The following is a 17,962-nucleotide window of genomic DNA, read 5'->3' on the forward strand; positions in this document are numbered from 1 at the left end:
TACGACCCGATAGAACCCGAACTTGATCACAAGCCCAACCCAGTTTATGAAAAGGGTGGATCACGATTTAGATTGACGTTCCGACCCGGCAACCCGCACCCTTGAACTAACTGACCTTTGTAGCAACTTGTGTTCATCCCCGAGTAGCCAAACAAATCGCTGGTGGCAGATTTGAGCTCTTCTTTTTCAATCGTCGTCTCCGGAGGAACTGGTACTACAGAAGAGAGAGAGAGAGAGAGATGGGTGCAGCCCAGGCGATGAAGAGGATACCTCGCATCAAGTTTCCTCAGAGACACCCCAAACCTTCTGGTCCGTCTCTCTTTTCCTTTTCTCAAACCATTGTTTCGATTTTCATCTTTAATAAATTTAATTATTTATGCATGTTCGTATTTTTTAAAATTTAAGCTGTATTTATGATCCAATTTAATGGGTTTCTCTTGAATGTCCCAAATTTGTGTGCTTTTCTTGTAAATTTAGAAATATATCCTTCTCTGTATTTAAATTAAAGCATAGATTGGATTTGTGATGTCATAAAAAACGCCTAATTTTTTAACAACAGTGTGATTTCAATGGGATGGTTTGTTAAGATTGGCTGGCTCGATTTTTCGATTGAATTTTCCGCTTGTTTGAGCTTGAGTTCATGAAACAGTTCAGATTGGCTGCATCAGGCAAATGCTGAATTAAGGGTTAGGGTAGTGCTAAAATCCCATTAGGAAGTTATTTCATTTAGATTAGTGATTATGACGCGGACATTGACGATGCCAATTGGGAGTTTCTGAATACACGTTTTGAATTTCTGCTGGTTCTACATTGTTTAAGGTCTTGAATTTTACTTTCTGAGGTTGGGGGTGGTGGTGGTGGTAATGCAGCATCCAACATCCAATTTTATCCGTAGTAGCTTGATCTTTAGTCCGTTAGGCAGTTTCTTGCTGATGCGTCGATAAGTAGGTGAAACAAGTGGGAAATCCCATAATGTTAGAGAGATAACATGCAGTCATTTGTTGAAAAATATCAGAAGTTCATTCACTGTTTGCCCTCATGCTGGTAGTCACGTACTCATGTTTGTTGGGTCATAATTTGTTTCCGTTTAACACTTGTAATTGTTTACTTGCAGGTACTGAGCCTCAGACTCAAGGTTTGGCTGGTGATTCTTCTCACACTTTCTTCTCAGGTTCAAAGGCCTCAACCACCTTGGGAGGAAAAGCTTCTGAACAACCCGAACGAACACCATTGTCCAAAGAGGAGATTGAGGCCATGATGGTATGTGGAACTTGTGCTTTTGCTGTGAAATTTTCTACACTATTGATTTGATATATCAACTATCCCTGCAATGAATTCTTGAGCCTTAAGTGCTCCCTTTGTCTCATGATTTGTAATCATTATTCTTTACTAATCATAGGAAAAAAATCAGCTTGGTGAAAAAGAATAATGATTACCTATTGACTGGCTACCAATGTGGCATATATTTATTCAAATGAATTGGTGAAAGTGGTGGGAGTCACCCTTTTTCCCAATTCATGCAAATAAATTTATGTCAAGCCAGCAGTAAGGAGGAAATTCCTCCTCACCGTTTAATAGGCGAGTTCTGTTCGCCTGAAAGCTATGCTATACAATGGATGGTGATTCATTTGATGCGTGAGTCATAAGGCAGTGAAACCGGAATTCTGACTAGATATTGCTCATGAAATAGTGCGGTAGGCTATATTCATGTAAACCATTTAGAAGTTAAAATTTCCATGCAGAAAAGTTATAAGTTAATCTGCATCTTAGTTTGGGGACCAGTTTTGGATGATATTTGGGCTTTCCAGATGTATGATGGCTGAAAATAAACATTGTCAGGGGGAGTAAATAAGTATAATTTCTTGTTCTCACGTTAAGTAGCGAGTATTCGTTGCTTGATGTTCACATTTTGTTATGAGGTATCGAATGTCTGAACTAAACATCTGATCTTGATCAGTTTGGGGTGGGTACTTGTCCATTTTGAACCACTAACGTCAAGATTTTTGTAAGGCTTATGATGAATCATGAAATTAATTTTCTTGTCTGTCTTTCCTTTAGGCTTGCAATTCATTTACTTATATGTTGTAACCGTCTTTTGGCAGTTAGGTGGCATCATCTGAACTTTTGTGGAGCTTCAAGAACATAGGACTATGTGTTGGATATTATTTTGACAATTTTTAAGCACCTGGAAGTATCCAGAGTTTGACGTCTTTACACTGACGGAAGGAATCAATTTCTGTGATACTTTCTCTCCAGTCCCTTCAAAAGACTATGAGAGTGATCATGGCTTTAACAACTTATTTTGATTTAGAAGTGCATCAGATGGAAGTCAAAACAGCTTTTCTCAACGGAGAATTAGAGGAAGACATTTGTATGCGGCAACCAATTGGATTTGTTGGAAGGGGGAAGGATAACATGGTCTGCAAACTCAATAAGTCCATTTATGGACTTAAACAAGCAAGTAGGCAATGGTATCTCAAGTTTGGCAAAGTGGTTACAACAATGGCTTCATAGAGAACAAGCTAGATGACTGTACATATTACAAGTTCAAGGGTACCAAGTTTATTTTCTTGGTTCTATACATGGATGACATATTGATAGCAAGCTCGAATGTGCAATTGTTGCATGAAACCAAGACAATGCTCAGTACCAATTTTGAAATGAAAGATTTGGGGTAAGTTCACTATGTACTTGGTATAGAGATAATTAGAGACAGGAAAAAGAATCCTATTGGGGCTTTCACAAAAGGGGCACATTGAGAGAATCCTGGCTAGGTTTAACATGGAACATTGCAATAGTGCTGATGTCCTTGTGAATAAGGGTGACAAATTTTATCAACAGCAAAGTCCAAAGAATTTGTTAAAGAAAGAAAAGATGAAATTAAAGCCATATACCTCTCTAGTAGGCAATTTAATGTATGCTAATATTTGCGTTTTTGATAAAGCTGTTTTAAGAATTATACTTGGTTATTCATATTGGTGAATAGCTTTTTGCATTGTAATGGATGAGTTAACAGGACATATTCAAGATGATATTACTTGGTGTATGCTTTTCACAGACAATAAAGTGTTGATAGATGAAACTCAGGAATGAGTAAATGCGAAGCTTAACATAAAAGTGATCACATAATTTGAGATGATTATTTATTGTGGTGAATCATACTCAAGCGGGAGAATGTTAGAGTATGAGTGTGATTCACACGGTTTAGTTATTTTAGATTAGAATGAAGAAGTCACAGTGTGTTTATAAGAGTAAATCCAGTTTTGGTTTGGATTAGAACTCTACTTGGGACTTGAGTTTAGTACTCATGATTATACAAGGATTTAGTTTCATATTCCTTGTAGGATTGTTATAGGTGATCCAGAACTTGTAGTATTAAACCACAAGCCCTTGCTTTCACAAAGATTACACTTTTTTTGTTCCAATTGCCTGTAATTTGGAGAGTATCGTGCTTTGCAGAGAGAACTTTGTGTGTGTTTGTACTATACTTGACCAATCCTGAAACTACTGAGCACCGATCAACGTTATATCGTCAAGGATCCAGAAGAGTTTCCCTTCAACCAGGAGGCCAATCACAGCGTGACACGTTTTGACATCAGAAGCCAATCATAGCGCGACACGGTGTCAACATCAGAAGCCAATCACAACACGACACGTGTCAATGTCAGAATGAAACTAGAAACTCTCTTTTATAAATAAAGATCACTCTATCAAAATATTTCCGAATGTCATTTGTACTAAATCATTCACTAGTACTCACTAAAGGAGAGCTTGAACCTATGTACTTGTGTAAACCCTTCACAATTAATGAGAACTTCTCTACTCCATGGACGTAGCCAATCTAGGTGAACCACGTACATTTTGTGTTTGCTTCTCTGTCCCTATGTATTTACATATTTACCCACACTAGTGACGGAAGCAATCTAGCGAAGGTCACAAACTTAACACTTTCTGTTGTACCAAAGTCCTCACTGATTTTGTGCATCAACATTTGGCGCTGTCTGTGGGAACGACACTTATTCCCACTCTCTTCAGCTTTGCCAAGCTGGTTTCCACCATTCGTACACTGTCTTTTGATCAGGCATCCCTCTCCAACATGGGGAGCGAAGGAAACCACAACACACATAATAACACCCATCTTGCACCTAGTGCGAAGCAACAAAAGAATGAAGGAAATAGGGTTGTTTTTCAAGCTAAAGTTGATGAGCTAAAAGCTCAGAACAACAAGATAGCAATGAAGAATGAGGTCCTCCAGGAGCAGTATGAGAAGCTCTTTAAGACGCTCCACGAAACTAGGCGTACTCAAACACGCGAGCTCGTTGCCCATGTGGACATCAACCATCATCTGGGTGCCCCCTAACACGGAGGGTCACCTCCATTCGACATGGGTATCCCTGATGAGGAGCGAGCTAATCATCAAAACATTGATCAACATGAGACTTCTCTCAACCCATATGCTTCGACCCGAAGCAGAAGCAGTGGAGGAAGACACCTCATTGCAGAAGGGTTGGAAGGATCGAAAGCTGTTTATCGTGACTGTCGAGACTTCCTAAAGCAACGTCGAGAGAATCCCCTCCACATATGCTCGAAGATCAATGACCCAAGGGTTTCTGAAAAACTCGGTCCCCTTCCACAACCCAGGTTAGCTGCCAATCTAGGGAAGGAACGACAGGTCCTAGAGGAACATGAAGGTACATGGGACTCTAAGGTATTCGGACAGACTCGCCTTAGAAGTCAGTACGGCAAGTCTAAGAAAAAACCACATGCCCTTGCTCAAACTTTCCTACTTCCAAGAGGCGATGGAGACTTACGAAAGAAAATTCCAGTGGTACATGACTCCACTCAGGACCCCCTTGTCCTATAGCTCATTGAGGAAGTAAACACGTTGAAGGCCGAAAGTCAGGCCGAGATACCTGACTGGAACTAACCCAAGCCTGGCCCTCTCACAAGAAGGATCATCGACACCCCCTTCAAGCGAAGGCAAAACAAAAGCTTGGTTTACAACTCTATACTGGAAGGGAAGACCCAATTAAACACCTTACCCTTTTTGAGTCCACTATAGCATATCGGATGCACACCAACGAAGAGCGATGTTTTCTCTTCCCCTCCACCCTATCTGGCGGAGCTCTAAACTGGTATTGCAGTCTTCCACCTAAGACAGTAGACTCATTTGAGGACCTGAGGAAACTGTTTGTCTCTCAACACATCTTCCAGACCGATCGCTTGCATTCTGCAGATAACTTGTACACTGTTCGCCAGAAGCCAGACGAGTCACTACAAGAGTATGCCGGTCACTTTAGCCATGAGTATTCTCGCTGCGCTAAGGCAGTGACAAGACCGTCCTCAAGGCCTTCACGGCAGACCTACGTGATTGTTTCTTCAAGTACATGATCAATGCCAACACTTGAAAGACTTACTCTGAGGTGATGGCACAGGCTTACAACCACGCATCCGCCGAAGCAAGGACATACTAAGGGAACCCCTATCAACAAGTGGGAAGTGGAAGTCAAGTGGTACCAAGTGAGGAGATATTGACCATTCAGACACCCATTGCATCATCTCCTGCCTCATTTAGCTACTCGCTAAGTCACCAAACGTATCTGTCTCTTGGTAAGATGAAGGATTTTTACTCTCAGCAAGCCTATTACAATAAGAGGGATAAAAGTTCGTATCAAGACAACCATGGGTGAACGTACCATCGACTATTATGACTATAGGGCCAAGCCTCACTCTTTCAAAGTGGAGGACTAGGTACTGAAGGAAATGCTATTATAAGAAGGCATACATATTACAAATGTTTTGACTCTCAACCGCTTGAGATCTTTTGTCACACAAACCATTCGGCAAATATTTAAAGAAGAGGGAATTCAGACAACTTCTTCTTAGTCTTTTGCGTTCCTAGCACTGGAACACTTGGTCTATGCTGACCTACCCTTATATTCCAACTCAGAGCTTCAACATGCGTACTTAACACAAAATATGTGATACTAAGTGTTACAACCAACATAGTTCACATATCAAAAGCATGGATCCTTTCATGTATATCAAAACATTCATAAGCATCACTCATATCAATTAACATAAACATCATACATTCTAACACATTCATACATAAACATCATACATTCCAACACATTCATACATAAACATCATACATTCCAACACATCCACACATAAGCCAACTATGCTTCAAAAGGGTTCAACATACTTTGTTTCTTCGACACTTGCTACAATATGCCTCGACACCTTGCCCTTATTCTCACCAACCAGGTGATGAAATGTGAAGAAGAAACTCATCTTCATGCCACCAACCAGGTGATGAAATGTACAACCCGTACTCTAATATCATTTGGCAACTTGCCACTCATGCCACCAACCAGGTGAAGAAGGAACTCATCTTCATGCCACCAACCAGGTGATGAAATGTACAACCCGTACTCTCATTCATGTCACCAACCAGGTGATGAAATGTACAACATGTACTCTAATATCATTTGGCAACTTGCCACTCATGCCACCAACCAGGTGAAGAAGGAACTCATCTACGTGCCACCAACCAGGTGATGAAATGTATAACCTGTACTCTCCTTCATGCCACCAACCAGGTGATGAAATGTACAACCCGTACTCTAATATCATTTGGCAACTTGCTACTCATGCCCACCAACCAGGTGATGAAATGTACAACCCGTACTCTAATATCATTTAGCAACTTGCTACTCATGCCACCAACCTAGTGAAAAAGGAACTCATCTTCGTGCCACCAACCAGGTGATGAAATGTGATGAAAGGTGATGAAGGAACTCACATTCGTACCACCAACCAAGTGATGAAAGCAACTCACCATTCATTCCACCAACCAGAAAACGAGTGGTACAACTTGTACATGTGAACTTCTAGCATTCACAAATAATAAAAAACCATCAAGTTTTACAACTCAACTAAGGGAGCACTTATGCCCAACAAGAGTTATAGTCACCAACAAAGTCTTATTGCAAGCCGCCAACAACAACTTCAGTGCATGGCATACGAAGATCAAGCTATCCAACCCTCTTACATTTGCTTCAGACATTTCTCCTTTTTAACAATGCAAACACTACAACTCGTAAAAAGCATCACACATTCTTGATCAAGATAGTGTGAAGCAAAACCAATTTATGGTGCCAACAAGAGCTTCATCAATGGAGGGCAACCACAATTCTCAAAAGCTTCATACACTCTTGATCAAGACAGTGTGAAGCAAAACCAATTTATGGTGCCAACAAGAGCTTCATCAATAAAGGGCAACCACAATTCTCAAAAGCTTCACACACTTTTGATCAAGACAGTGTGAAGCAAAACCAATTTATGGTGCCAACAAGAGCTTCATCAATGGAGGGAACCATAATTCTCAAAAGCTTCATACACTCTTGATCAAGACAGTGTGAAGCAAAACTAATTTATGGTGCCAACAAGAGCTTCATCAAAGAAATTCAACCACAATTCTCAAAAGCTTCACACACTCTTGATCAAGACAGTGTGAAGCAAAACCAATTTATGGTGCCAACAAAAGCTTCATCAATGGAGGGCAACCACAATTCTCAAAAGCTTCACACACTCTTAATCAAGACAGTGTAAAGCAAAACCAATTTATGGTGCCAACAAAAGCTTCATCAGTGGAGGGCAACTACAATTCTCAAACATTCGCAGCAAATTCAAGACTGTTCGAAGCAAATTCAATTTATATGGTTCATCCAAACCTTTGACTACTACAAGATGTGGCTTGCATCATAATCTCTTGGTCAACAATATGGAAGCAAAATTTGTATATGTTGTCTCTCCTACATTTTCAAATTTAGTTTCCAAAAAAAAAAAAAAAAAAATTAGAAATTCAACAAAACTTCATCAATGGAGGACAACTACAAATTCTCAAAAGCTTCACACTATCTTGATCAAGATAGTGTGAAGCAAAATCAATTCATGGTACCCAACAAAAGCTTTAACTCCAAAGCTTCACCAACAAGAGCTTCATCAATGAAGGACAACTACAAATTCTCAAAAGCTTCACACTATCTTGATCAAGGTAGTGTGAAGCAAAATCAATTCATGATACTCAACAAAAGCTTCACCCATAAAAGCTTCAACTCTAAAGCTTCACCAATAAAAGCTTCAACTCTAAAGCTTCACCAATAAAAGCTTCATCAATGGAGGACAACTACAAATTCTCAAAAACTTCACACTATCTTGATCAAGATATTATGAAGCAAAATCAATTCATGGTACCCAACAAAAGCTTTAACTCCAAAGCTTCACCTACAGAGCTTCAGCTCCAAAGCTTCAACTACAAAAACTTCACCCACAATAGCTTCACCTACAAAAGCTTTACCCATAAAAGCTTCACCAACAAAAGTTTCACCCACAAAAGCTTCACCCACCACAAAAGCTTCACCCACAAAAGCTTCACCCCCAAAAGCTTCTCCCACCACAAAAGCTTCACCCACCACAAAAGCTTTACTCATAAAAGCTTCACCAACAAAAGCTTCACCCACAAAAACTTCTCCCACCACATAAGCTTCACCCACAAAAGCTTCCCCCACCACAAAAGCTTCACCCATAAAAGCTTCACCCACCACAAAAGCTTCACCAACAAAAGCTTCACCTACAAAGGCTTTACCTACAAAAGCCTCACATTATCTTGATCAAGATCGTATGAAGCAAAATCAATTCATGGTACCCAACAAAGCTTCAACATCAAAGCTTCACCTACAAAGCTTCAACACCAAAGCTTCACCTACAAAGCTTTAAAAATATATATATATATATATATTTTTTTTTTTTCAAAAATTCAAAAATTCAAAAATTCGGAAATTCGAAAAAAAAAATTGCCTAGGCCTCCTCTTCTTTGGGCCTAACAACTTTCATAACAAATATATATGAAGAATGAGTTTTGGGCTACCACTTAGAAAGGAAATGCCTCATTCGTCAACTCCCTCGACCAGAGACTTGAGGGACTCCTACCATATGCTACTACACCTTGATACTCGGAAGTCTCACGACCACTCAATGACTTGGATTTTTCAAGTCTCCAAACGAGAAGTTTTCCTCACTCGAGAAATTAAGGGAGCACTACCTCAACCTACATGCTTCACTCACAAAGCTTCAACATACAATCTTCAACAAAAGGAAAAATTCAAAGAACTGAGTGAAGAAGGTCTTGGTGTATTTAACACAATACGTTGAAATGAAGCAAAGCTTGTTTATTGATATCTCCGATAAGTTACAAATATGTACATATACATGAATCAAAATAAACAAACAAGAGGGAGCCTTCACAAAGGTTGCTCAGGAGAAGTCTTAGCAGTCGGCAGAGCCCCAGAAAGAGGAGGCACCCGAGGGTGATTATTCAGAGCGTCAGTACTAGGCAGAACCCCAGAAGGATGAGGCACCGAAGGTTGATCATTTGGAGCTTCATTACGTGGTACAGCCCCAGAAGACGAAGACAATAAATGCCTTTGGAACAAACCCACAACCTTTGATGATCAAGTAAAATCTGACCATCAGATTCCTGCAGCCGGTCGAGCTTCCTCTTCATGTTTGTAGCATAGTCATGTGCGAGCCTGTGCAACTGTTTATTCTCATGCTTGAGCCCTCTAATCTCATGTTTGAGACTTATCACTTCAATCGCCAATGATTCAACTTGGCGAATTCGAGCAAATAGGCGTTGGGCCATATTAAACACAGAACCTGCACATTGAACACTAAGAGCCAGAGAATCCTTAACAGCCAACTCATCAGACCATTAGGAAAGTAGTCTGTTATCTTTGGGAGTGAGAAGGTTCCTGGCCACCACCGCATCGGTCATATCATTCTTCATCACAGAGTCCCCAACGATAAGATGACCAGTAGGGGATAAGAATGATGGGGGCCATATGTTGTCTTGAGAAGGCATGGTTGCCTCTTCACCAAAGTTCAAGTCAAAACGACGGTTGGATGGGCCAGACATTCTCAGAAATAATGAAGGAGAAATGAGGTGCAATAAATCTCTGAAGTAATGGGAAAATTCCTACAAGCAATAACTCTCTGAATGTACTTCTTGCACACAATTGCTGCCCTTATAAAAGAAATGGCAACATGGCTGTTGGTTTAAAAATCGAAGAGGCACCACTCTCCAGATTCCGAAGAGGCACCACTTTCCACACGCAAAATCAGCTCATCAGGTACCACAGATAACTTTGCCAAAGATCTCTGACAAAGTTTAGACACATAAATTTTGAAGGTCCAGCTACCCTACTATTACCCACAAGGGTAAAGGAACATCAACATTGCTTGATAACTAGAAAGTTCCAATATGTGTCAACCTCCGTGCTCCGTGGCAATGCAGACTGGCAAAAATGCCCAACCTTTACTCATATTCGAGAAAACACTCCCAACAAGATTGCTTGCTCAAAAATCGAAGAGGCACAACTCTCTGAATCTCGAGAGCTAGACTCCCAACAGGATTACGTGCTCAAAAATCGAAGAGACACCGCTCTCCGAATCTCGAAAGCCAGACTCTCAACAGGATTACTTTCTCAAAAATTGAAGAGACGCTGCTCTCCGAATCTCAAGAGTCAAACTCCCAACATGATTGCTTTCTAAAAAATTGACGAGGCACCGCTCTCCAAATCTCGAGAGCCAGACTCCTAACAGGATTAAGTGCTCAAAAATTGAAGAGGCACGGCCCTTCAAATCTCGAGAGACAGACTCCCAATAGGATTACTTTATTAAAAATCGAAGAGACACTGCTTTCCGAATCTCAATAGTCAGACTCCCAACACGATTGCTTTCTCAAAAATAAAAAAGGCACCGTTCTCTGAATCTTGAGAGCCAGATCCCCGACAGGATTGCTTGTTTGAAAACCGAAGAGGCACCGCTCTCTGAACTTCGAGAGCCAGATTTCCTTGGATAAAGCTTGTTTGCAATCTTCACACGCAACATCAGCTTTCCAGATACCACAGACCACTTTTTTAAAGTGCTCTGACAAAGTTAAAACACGTGAAGCTTGCAGCTTCTACTACATTGCTATGACCAAGAAGGGTAAGGGAATAGCACTACTACTTGTTGTTAGGGAGACTCCTATATATGTCGACCTCCATCCTCCACAACCAGGCAGACCTGCAAATAAAAAAAATGCTCAACTTTTCTTCACATCCAAGAGGGCACTCTCAGCAGAGTTTCTCGAAATATTCAGTTTCTTTTTTTCCCGATAATACCTCTATAAACAAGCCACACTAGAGCAAGAGTATCTCATATCATCAGGGTTAAAAGCAAGAGTATCTCATATCATGCTTTTTCCCTATCTTTTCCTTTGACCTTGTTCTTACCTGCAAGACAAGGAGAAATAAAGCAATCAGTCAGCATTTGGAATCAAGCTTCCAGTCAAGAACAGACTGCCTAGAACCCCTTGCCTGATTACTTTCCTGGCATTGCTCTCGAGTACTCATCTTCAATATCTTATGCTTCTAGAGAAAATACCACATCTGCCTGATGAACAGATAGGGCAAGTGAGAATGATACAAGGAAGCATGTGGAGATAAGCGTAACAGAACACGTGCTGATACATCCACTACTTTGTCAACAGCAAAAGTATCCCATATCATCAGGGTCGAATGTACTCTAGATTTGATGGACTTGTTTTGACCCTCAAATTCTTGAGTCGGCCTTATACTCTTGAGGAAACTAGAAAGCCCTCTAACCCAGTTCAAGAATAAGACTGTGGAAAGTTACTTCTTCAAAAGCAAAAGTATCTCATATAATCTCTTCTCCATTTGCTTCTCCTTATCCGTGTTGTTGTTTACGACACAAGGAAAAGGAGAACAATCAACCGCAAGCCGAAATCGAACCTCCAATCCAGGTTGCTTGCTTGGAAATCTGATTGCTTACCTTGTCTGTTACCTACTTCGATAAATCTCCTAGCTTGGCGACTTGGGGGACTCCTACTATAGGGTTTGTATCACACTTGACCAAGCCCAAAACCACAAGTAAGCTTCAAGTGAAATTGATACATTACCTTGTGCATCTTCATCGGTTAAAGATACCACCCCTGGATGGAGGAAAAGCACTTCCAAAAAAGATGCCACATCTACATATGAGGCAGATAAGTCAAGTGAAAATGATACCACACTTCGGTACTTAGAAGTTTCGTGATTACTCAATGACTTGGATCTTGTAAGTCCCCAACCGAGGAGCTTCCCTCACTCGGGAACTTAGGGGAGCACTGTTTGTACCATACTTGACCAATCCCGAAACTACTAAGCACCGGTCAACGTTATATCGTCAAGGACCCAGAAGAGTTTCCTTCCAATCAGAAGGCCAATCACAGCGCAACACGTGTCGACATCAAAAGCCAATCATAGCGCAACACGTGTCAACATCAGAAGCCAATCACAACACGACACGTGTCAATGTCAGAATGAAACTAGAAACTCTCTTCTATAAATAGAGATCATTCTCTCACAATATTTCCGAATGTCATTTGTACTAAATCATTCACTAGTACTCACTAAAGGAGAGCTTGAACCTATGTACTTGTGTAAACCTTTCACAATTAATGAGAACTCCTCTACTCCGTGGACGTAGCCAATCTGGGTGAACCACATACATTTTGTGTTTGCTTCCCTGTCCTTATCTATTTACATATTTACCCACACTAGTGACCAGAGCAATCGAGCGAATGTCACAAACTTAACACTTTCTGTTGTACCAAAGTCCTCACTGATTTTGTGCATCAACAATGTGCAAATTTACATGGCTTCTACATCCATGAACATGTATGTAGGTATGTATCGACTTGTATGTTTCATGTTTTTACTTGATCAATGTTTATATAGTTCGAGATATGTGGTTTACTTAATTGATCCTTGTGTTCTTGATGGTTGTATCAAATCTTTTATTTAAGTTTATTCTAATAGGAACTCCTCCTCATCCTTTCGAGGAGTCAAGTTAATTCTTTTTATACCTACCATTTTCTAACAACCAGTTAAGGATCATCAACGGAATTGCGCATGGTTTCATTCAAACGATCTTTCATCACAACAAGTTCTTGACTCACATCTTCACAACTTATTAGGTTTGGTACTGCAACTCGCTCCTCTGCCATCGAATCGAAAAACCTGAGGCTTAGATACCAATTGACACAACAAAAGTATCCGGTTAAGGGTTCACGAACGAGTCTTCTTTGATAAGACTCTGGAAATCCAAAGAATTGAGAAAAGCTCTCATTTAATTAATAATACGATGAAAGTTGAATCAATGCAACCCTAAAAGTCTATTAAAAAATCTTAGAGAAAACTCTAGTTGCAAAAGGAATTAAAAAGGAAAATTTCAAATTACTCAAAACACCCAATAAATATAAAATTTATTTTTGACCCTTAAACGATATAAAACGCCAACACGTGTATTCTGTCACTAAAAAGCAGTGAGTTAGATTCATCTCGCCATTTACTTTCGGAAAAGATATCATGGGCCCATAACAAACATTGGAAAACCAAAATTCACTAATAAGACTTCAGCGCTTGCCGTTCGAATCACTTCTTCCAACTCATCATATATACTTATTAAAATGAACCCTAAGAGAGCTCTCTGAGTTAATTTTAGGGTTTATAGTTAGAATTAAAGATAAATTACACAAAACTACATCAATTATGGATCGAACTACAATTTCATACCTCATGTTTTAAAAATTACAATGTCATACCTCATCTTCCAAATTCGTTGCAATGTTAGACCTCCGTCAAATTTTCTTTAAAATTCTCTGTTAAATGCTGACATGACTTGAGGTGGACCCACTTCCTAGTCTAACTAGATTAAAAAATTAATTAAATATTAAAAATAAAATCATATAAATATTTTTATAAAAAAAATATGAAACCCACGCCTACTAACCATCACCCTCACCCTTCTTCTCCAGTTAACCCACGTCTTGCCACCGCCGTCTTCCTCCTCAAACCACCAGCAACAACCACCACCACTACTACCCAACGACGTCGTCATACTCCTCCTCCTTCTCAGCTCAAACATAATGAAACAACAAAAACAAAAATCCCATACAAAGCAATTTATCAGAATATGTAGGCAATCTGCTTTGTTTATCCAAATCCATCAAACAAAGCAAAAGCAACACCAATTTCACATCTTTACAAAAAAAAAAATTCAGAAACCCCAACAAGCTAAAATCCCTAATTTATCAAATTTCACCATTATTGATCGTTACCCCAACCACAAAACCCACATGTGGGTTTGCTCCGATTGCGACGATGAGGGTGTCCAGTCCCATACGAGATTCTTCAAGAATCTCTAAATCTTTTCGATCTTGCCTGAAAATATTGAGATAGTGCTTCAAGCGCGACTGAGGGAGGCAGAGTAATCAAGGAAGACGACGCCTCGAACTGGCGCTGCTAGCTTGTTGGAAGCGGTGATCGAATCAGGAACGGCAATCGATTTGGAGCGAGGCCTGCGTGCTCCAGTCAATTAGGCCATCTCTAACTGATGGCTGGCTAGAGGGCTCGTTTTAGCCCTCTAGCCCTCCAAGATCCTCAAAGATATTAATATTTTAATGAGAGTACATGGCCATATTTGCCTCCGTCTCCAACCGAGAGCCAAATGGCCAGAGGGCTCGTTTTAGCCCTGTCACAAAGAACCGTCTCCAACCGAGGGCCATAGGGCCAAACATAATTTATTATTTAAATTTAAAAACTACAACAACTTAAATTTAAAAACAACAACAACTTAAATTTAAAAACTACAACTTATATTTAAAAACTACAACTTATATTTAAAAACTACAACTACAATTTAAAAACGACAAATTAAATATAAAAACTACAAATTAAATTTGAAAATTATTGAAAAAAATTGAAGGATAGATTTTTGAAAGAGGAAGGAAAATATGAGAATTGAAATGGTGTAGGAATGGTGAAAATGTTGTGAGGAATGGTGAATGAATGGTTTAGGTATTTATAGGGAAAAAACATAGAATTTTTGAGATTTTTTTTTTAAAAAAGGCCCAAAAAACCTAAATATATATATATTTGAATCCAATGGTAACTGGCGCCAGCTAGCCATTGGATTCAAAATTCTTTTTAAGAATTCTTGTCGGTTAACCAACATGAATAAGCGGTTTTCTGGCCAGCCCCCGGTTGGCTAGCTGCAGCTTGCAGCCAGCCCTCTAGCCCTTTCCGATTCCGTGGGACCCTCTCAGATTCCACAGCCCTCTGGCCTAGCCCTCGGTTGGAAACGGTTTTCGAGCTATTTTTGACCATCTGGCCCTCGGGACCCTTTGGTTGGAGATGGCCTTAGGAGCGGTTGGTCAGAGGCCGTGATCGGATCGAGACGAGGAGGGTTCAAGAGATGCAGCATTGGGTTCGCCAGTTCATAATTTTCAAACAGTGGCAACAATGGTAGCCATTTGCATGGGCAAGCTTCCAGTGCACAAGGTCGGAAAGCTCGACTCGAGTTCATGGTGGTGGATTTAAGGTGGGAAGAAGAGTGTTTTTCTTTTTTCATTAATTCTTTTCGAAAAGAAATTCTTAATTTATTAATATTTAATTAATTTTTTAATTTAGTTGGGCTAGGGAGGAGGTCCTCCATCTGCCACGTCAACATTTAATAGAAAAGTTGACGGAGCTTTGACATTACAACGAATTCGTAAGTTGATGTATGACATTGCAATATTTAAAAGATGAGAAATGAGATTGATATGAGATCCAAAAGTTAAGTTAAGATGGTAAAATGTAATTTACCATAGAATTAACCTTGAAAGAGCTACCTGGGAGGGTTACAGAATTTTCTCAAGTGTGTTTTTCTATGTTAAAATTACAGTCACTCCAAAAGAACTGAAGCAAGTGATATGACATGTCTCAAAACTATTGCCAGTTTGGCACCAGCATTAACTAATTCCACACAGATTTGTAGTTTAGCAGTCTATTTCAATAATTTAATCAACCAGACGTAGCAAGTTGACACGCATAAATTTCAAGGAATCTGTGGCCTTCATGTTAGTCTCCTACCCTTGATCTTAGCCAAAACGCCGAGAAAAGTATGTGATAGCTCTGCTAGTAATGAACATACTTAATAGCCACAAACTCAGTTATCAATTATTAATATCTGATACCGACTAGGTGTTTGATTTATTTCATAATTTCGAAGACATTAAATTTTTTGGCGTTGAATCGAGACATTAAGAAAGAACAAGTTGCTCCAACTTGTACAATCAAGAATTTATATTTTTTTTTTATGAAGTATCATGATCGTCCCATTTTTTTCAAATGAATGACTTGAATACCTATTGATTTCAGGGGATAATCTTTATCGATGCATCAAACATGGGCCATGATACTTGTCCAATTTAATTGAAATAGTATAGTTCAAGCCGTCCTGCTAAATGAGAGGTTAAAAAATTTTAAAAAACAAACTCCTTTTTTTTTTTTTTGAAAAAACAATATTATTTACATTAAGGGGAAAAGAATGGGCTTAGCCTCACAACATGCTAGCAATAATGTAGTTTAAAGTCGCCTTTGGCGAGAATCGAACCTAAGACATCTCACTTCAACTGAAGATAAATACTACTAGACCGTAATACTATAGCAGCACACACTCCTATTTAACCTCTCACAGTACAAAACAATAGCTAGTTGGCTCTTGATCAGTGGACACCCCCACAAAGTTGAACTGAAGACAAATTGTTAAAGATCAAAACCCAATCCACAGATATGTCTTACTGTTTTGCCTTTCCAAACCATGTTTGGGTAAAAGTTTGAACTCAATTAATTTCAAATTAAACCCATTCAAAAACTGTACAAACTGTAATTTTGAAGACTGTATTTACAGCTTAAGCCTGCATGATCAGGTAGAATTTATTACAAGTAAAATTCCATCAAATCAAAGATATCGTATCAGTTAAAATCGATATTAGTTCAAATTTCAAGTGAAATTCCACAGGTAATAAAATAACTACTTCGACATAGGCTAAAGGCCTTAAAAACTGTAAGAAGTTTGTAGTTCAAACAGTTAAGAGTGTTTACCTAATAGAATTTTACGACTTAATTTTCATTGTACTGCATAAAGGAAAAATATATACAAGATACAATCTTGTTCTACAAGGTAACAATAAAGGACTCACAAATCCTTCCTAATAAAGGATTCCTAATATTTACAATATATTTATATGCCCTTTTTCTACAAAAAAACCCCTCACGACAACACTCCCCCTCAAGTTGGAGCATAGATATCACACATACCCAACTTGACAAGTGAGTCACCAAACAACCTACTACACACGGCATGAGTGAGGATATCTGCGAGTTGCTCTTCTGAGTTCACAAACAGTATTGACACAATTTTCTTCTCAAACTTTGCCTTAATAAAGTGACGGTCAACCTCCACATGCTTTGTTCTGTCATGTTGTACCGGGTTTTCTGCAATCTCCTGTGTGAACTTATTATCACAATACAAGCTTATTGCCTCCTTTGCTTTGAAACCTAGATCGCCAAGTAACTTACGTAACCAAAGAACTTCACATATCCCATGTGCCATACCTCTGAATTCGGCCTCAGCTGAAGACCTTGACACCACATTTTGCTTCTTACTTCTCCAAGTAACTAGATTTCCACTAACAAACGTAAAGTATCCAGAAGTAGAATGCCTATCAATCACATCACCTGCCCAATTAGCGTCAGTAAATCCCTCAAGCCTCAGATGACCTAAATTTTTATACAAAATTCCTTTTCCTGGAGCCGACTTCAAATAAGCCAAAATTCGCATAACAACTGCCATATGATCCACATTCGGCGAGTGCATAAACTGACTCACCACACTTACTGCATAGGCTATATCGGGACGAGTATGAGCTAAATAAATTAGTCTTCCTACTAGTCTCTGATATCTGCCTTTATCCACTCGTTCTTGATCCGGATAAATTCCCAAGTAATGTTTCTCCATAATAGGA

General features: G+C 39.4%; 3 protein-coding genes across 4 annotated transcripts in view; 2 read left to right on the forward strand and 1 right to left on the reverse strand.

Annotated features, from left to right (window-relative positions):
* LOC126625317 (uncharacterized) overlaps positions 1-17,962 on the reverse strand; it is a 46,082-nt gene that overhangs the window by 23,977 nt on the left and 4,143 nt on the right. The gene's annotated exons all lie outside the window — the stretch shown is intronic.
* Positions 29-3,066, forward strand: LOC126625320 (uncharacterized). Its single transcript, XM_050294409.1, has 3 exons — positions 29-309; positions 1,115-1,260; positions 2,103-3,066. Exons 1-3 carry the CDS (start codon positions 240-242, stop codon positions 2,118-2,120), a joined length of 234 nt encoding a protein of 77 aa, XP_050150366.1. The 5' UTR covers positions 29-239; the 3' UTR covers positions 2,121-3,066.
* The window catches only part of LOC126625318 (uncharacterized), a 47,502-nt gene continuing 29,648 nt past the window's right edge, over positions 109-17,962 (forward strand). The window contains exon 1 of the mRNA XM_050294408.1: positions 109-243. The gene's annotated coding sequence lies outside the window, so the exon portion shown is untranslated. The remainder of the gene's footprint in view (positions 244-17,962) is intronic.

The sequence above is a fragment of the Malus sylvestris genome, chromosome 6, assembly GCF_916048215.2.
Source record: "Malus sylvestris chromosome 6, drMalSylv7.2, whole genome shotgun sequence".
NCBI lineage: Eukaryota > Viridiplantae > Streptophyta > Magnoliopsida > Rosales > Rosaceae > Malus > Malus sylvestris.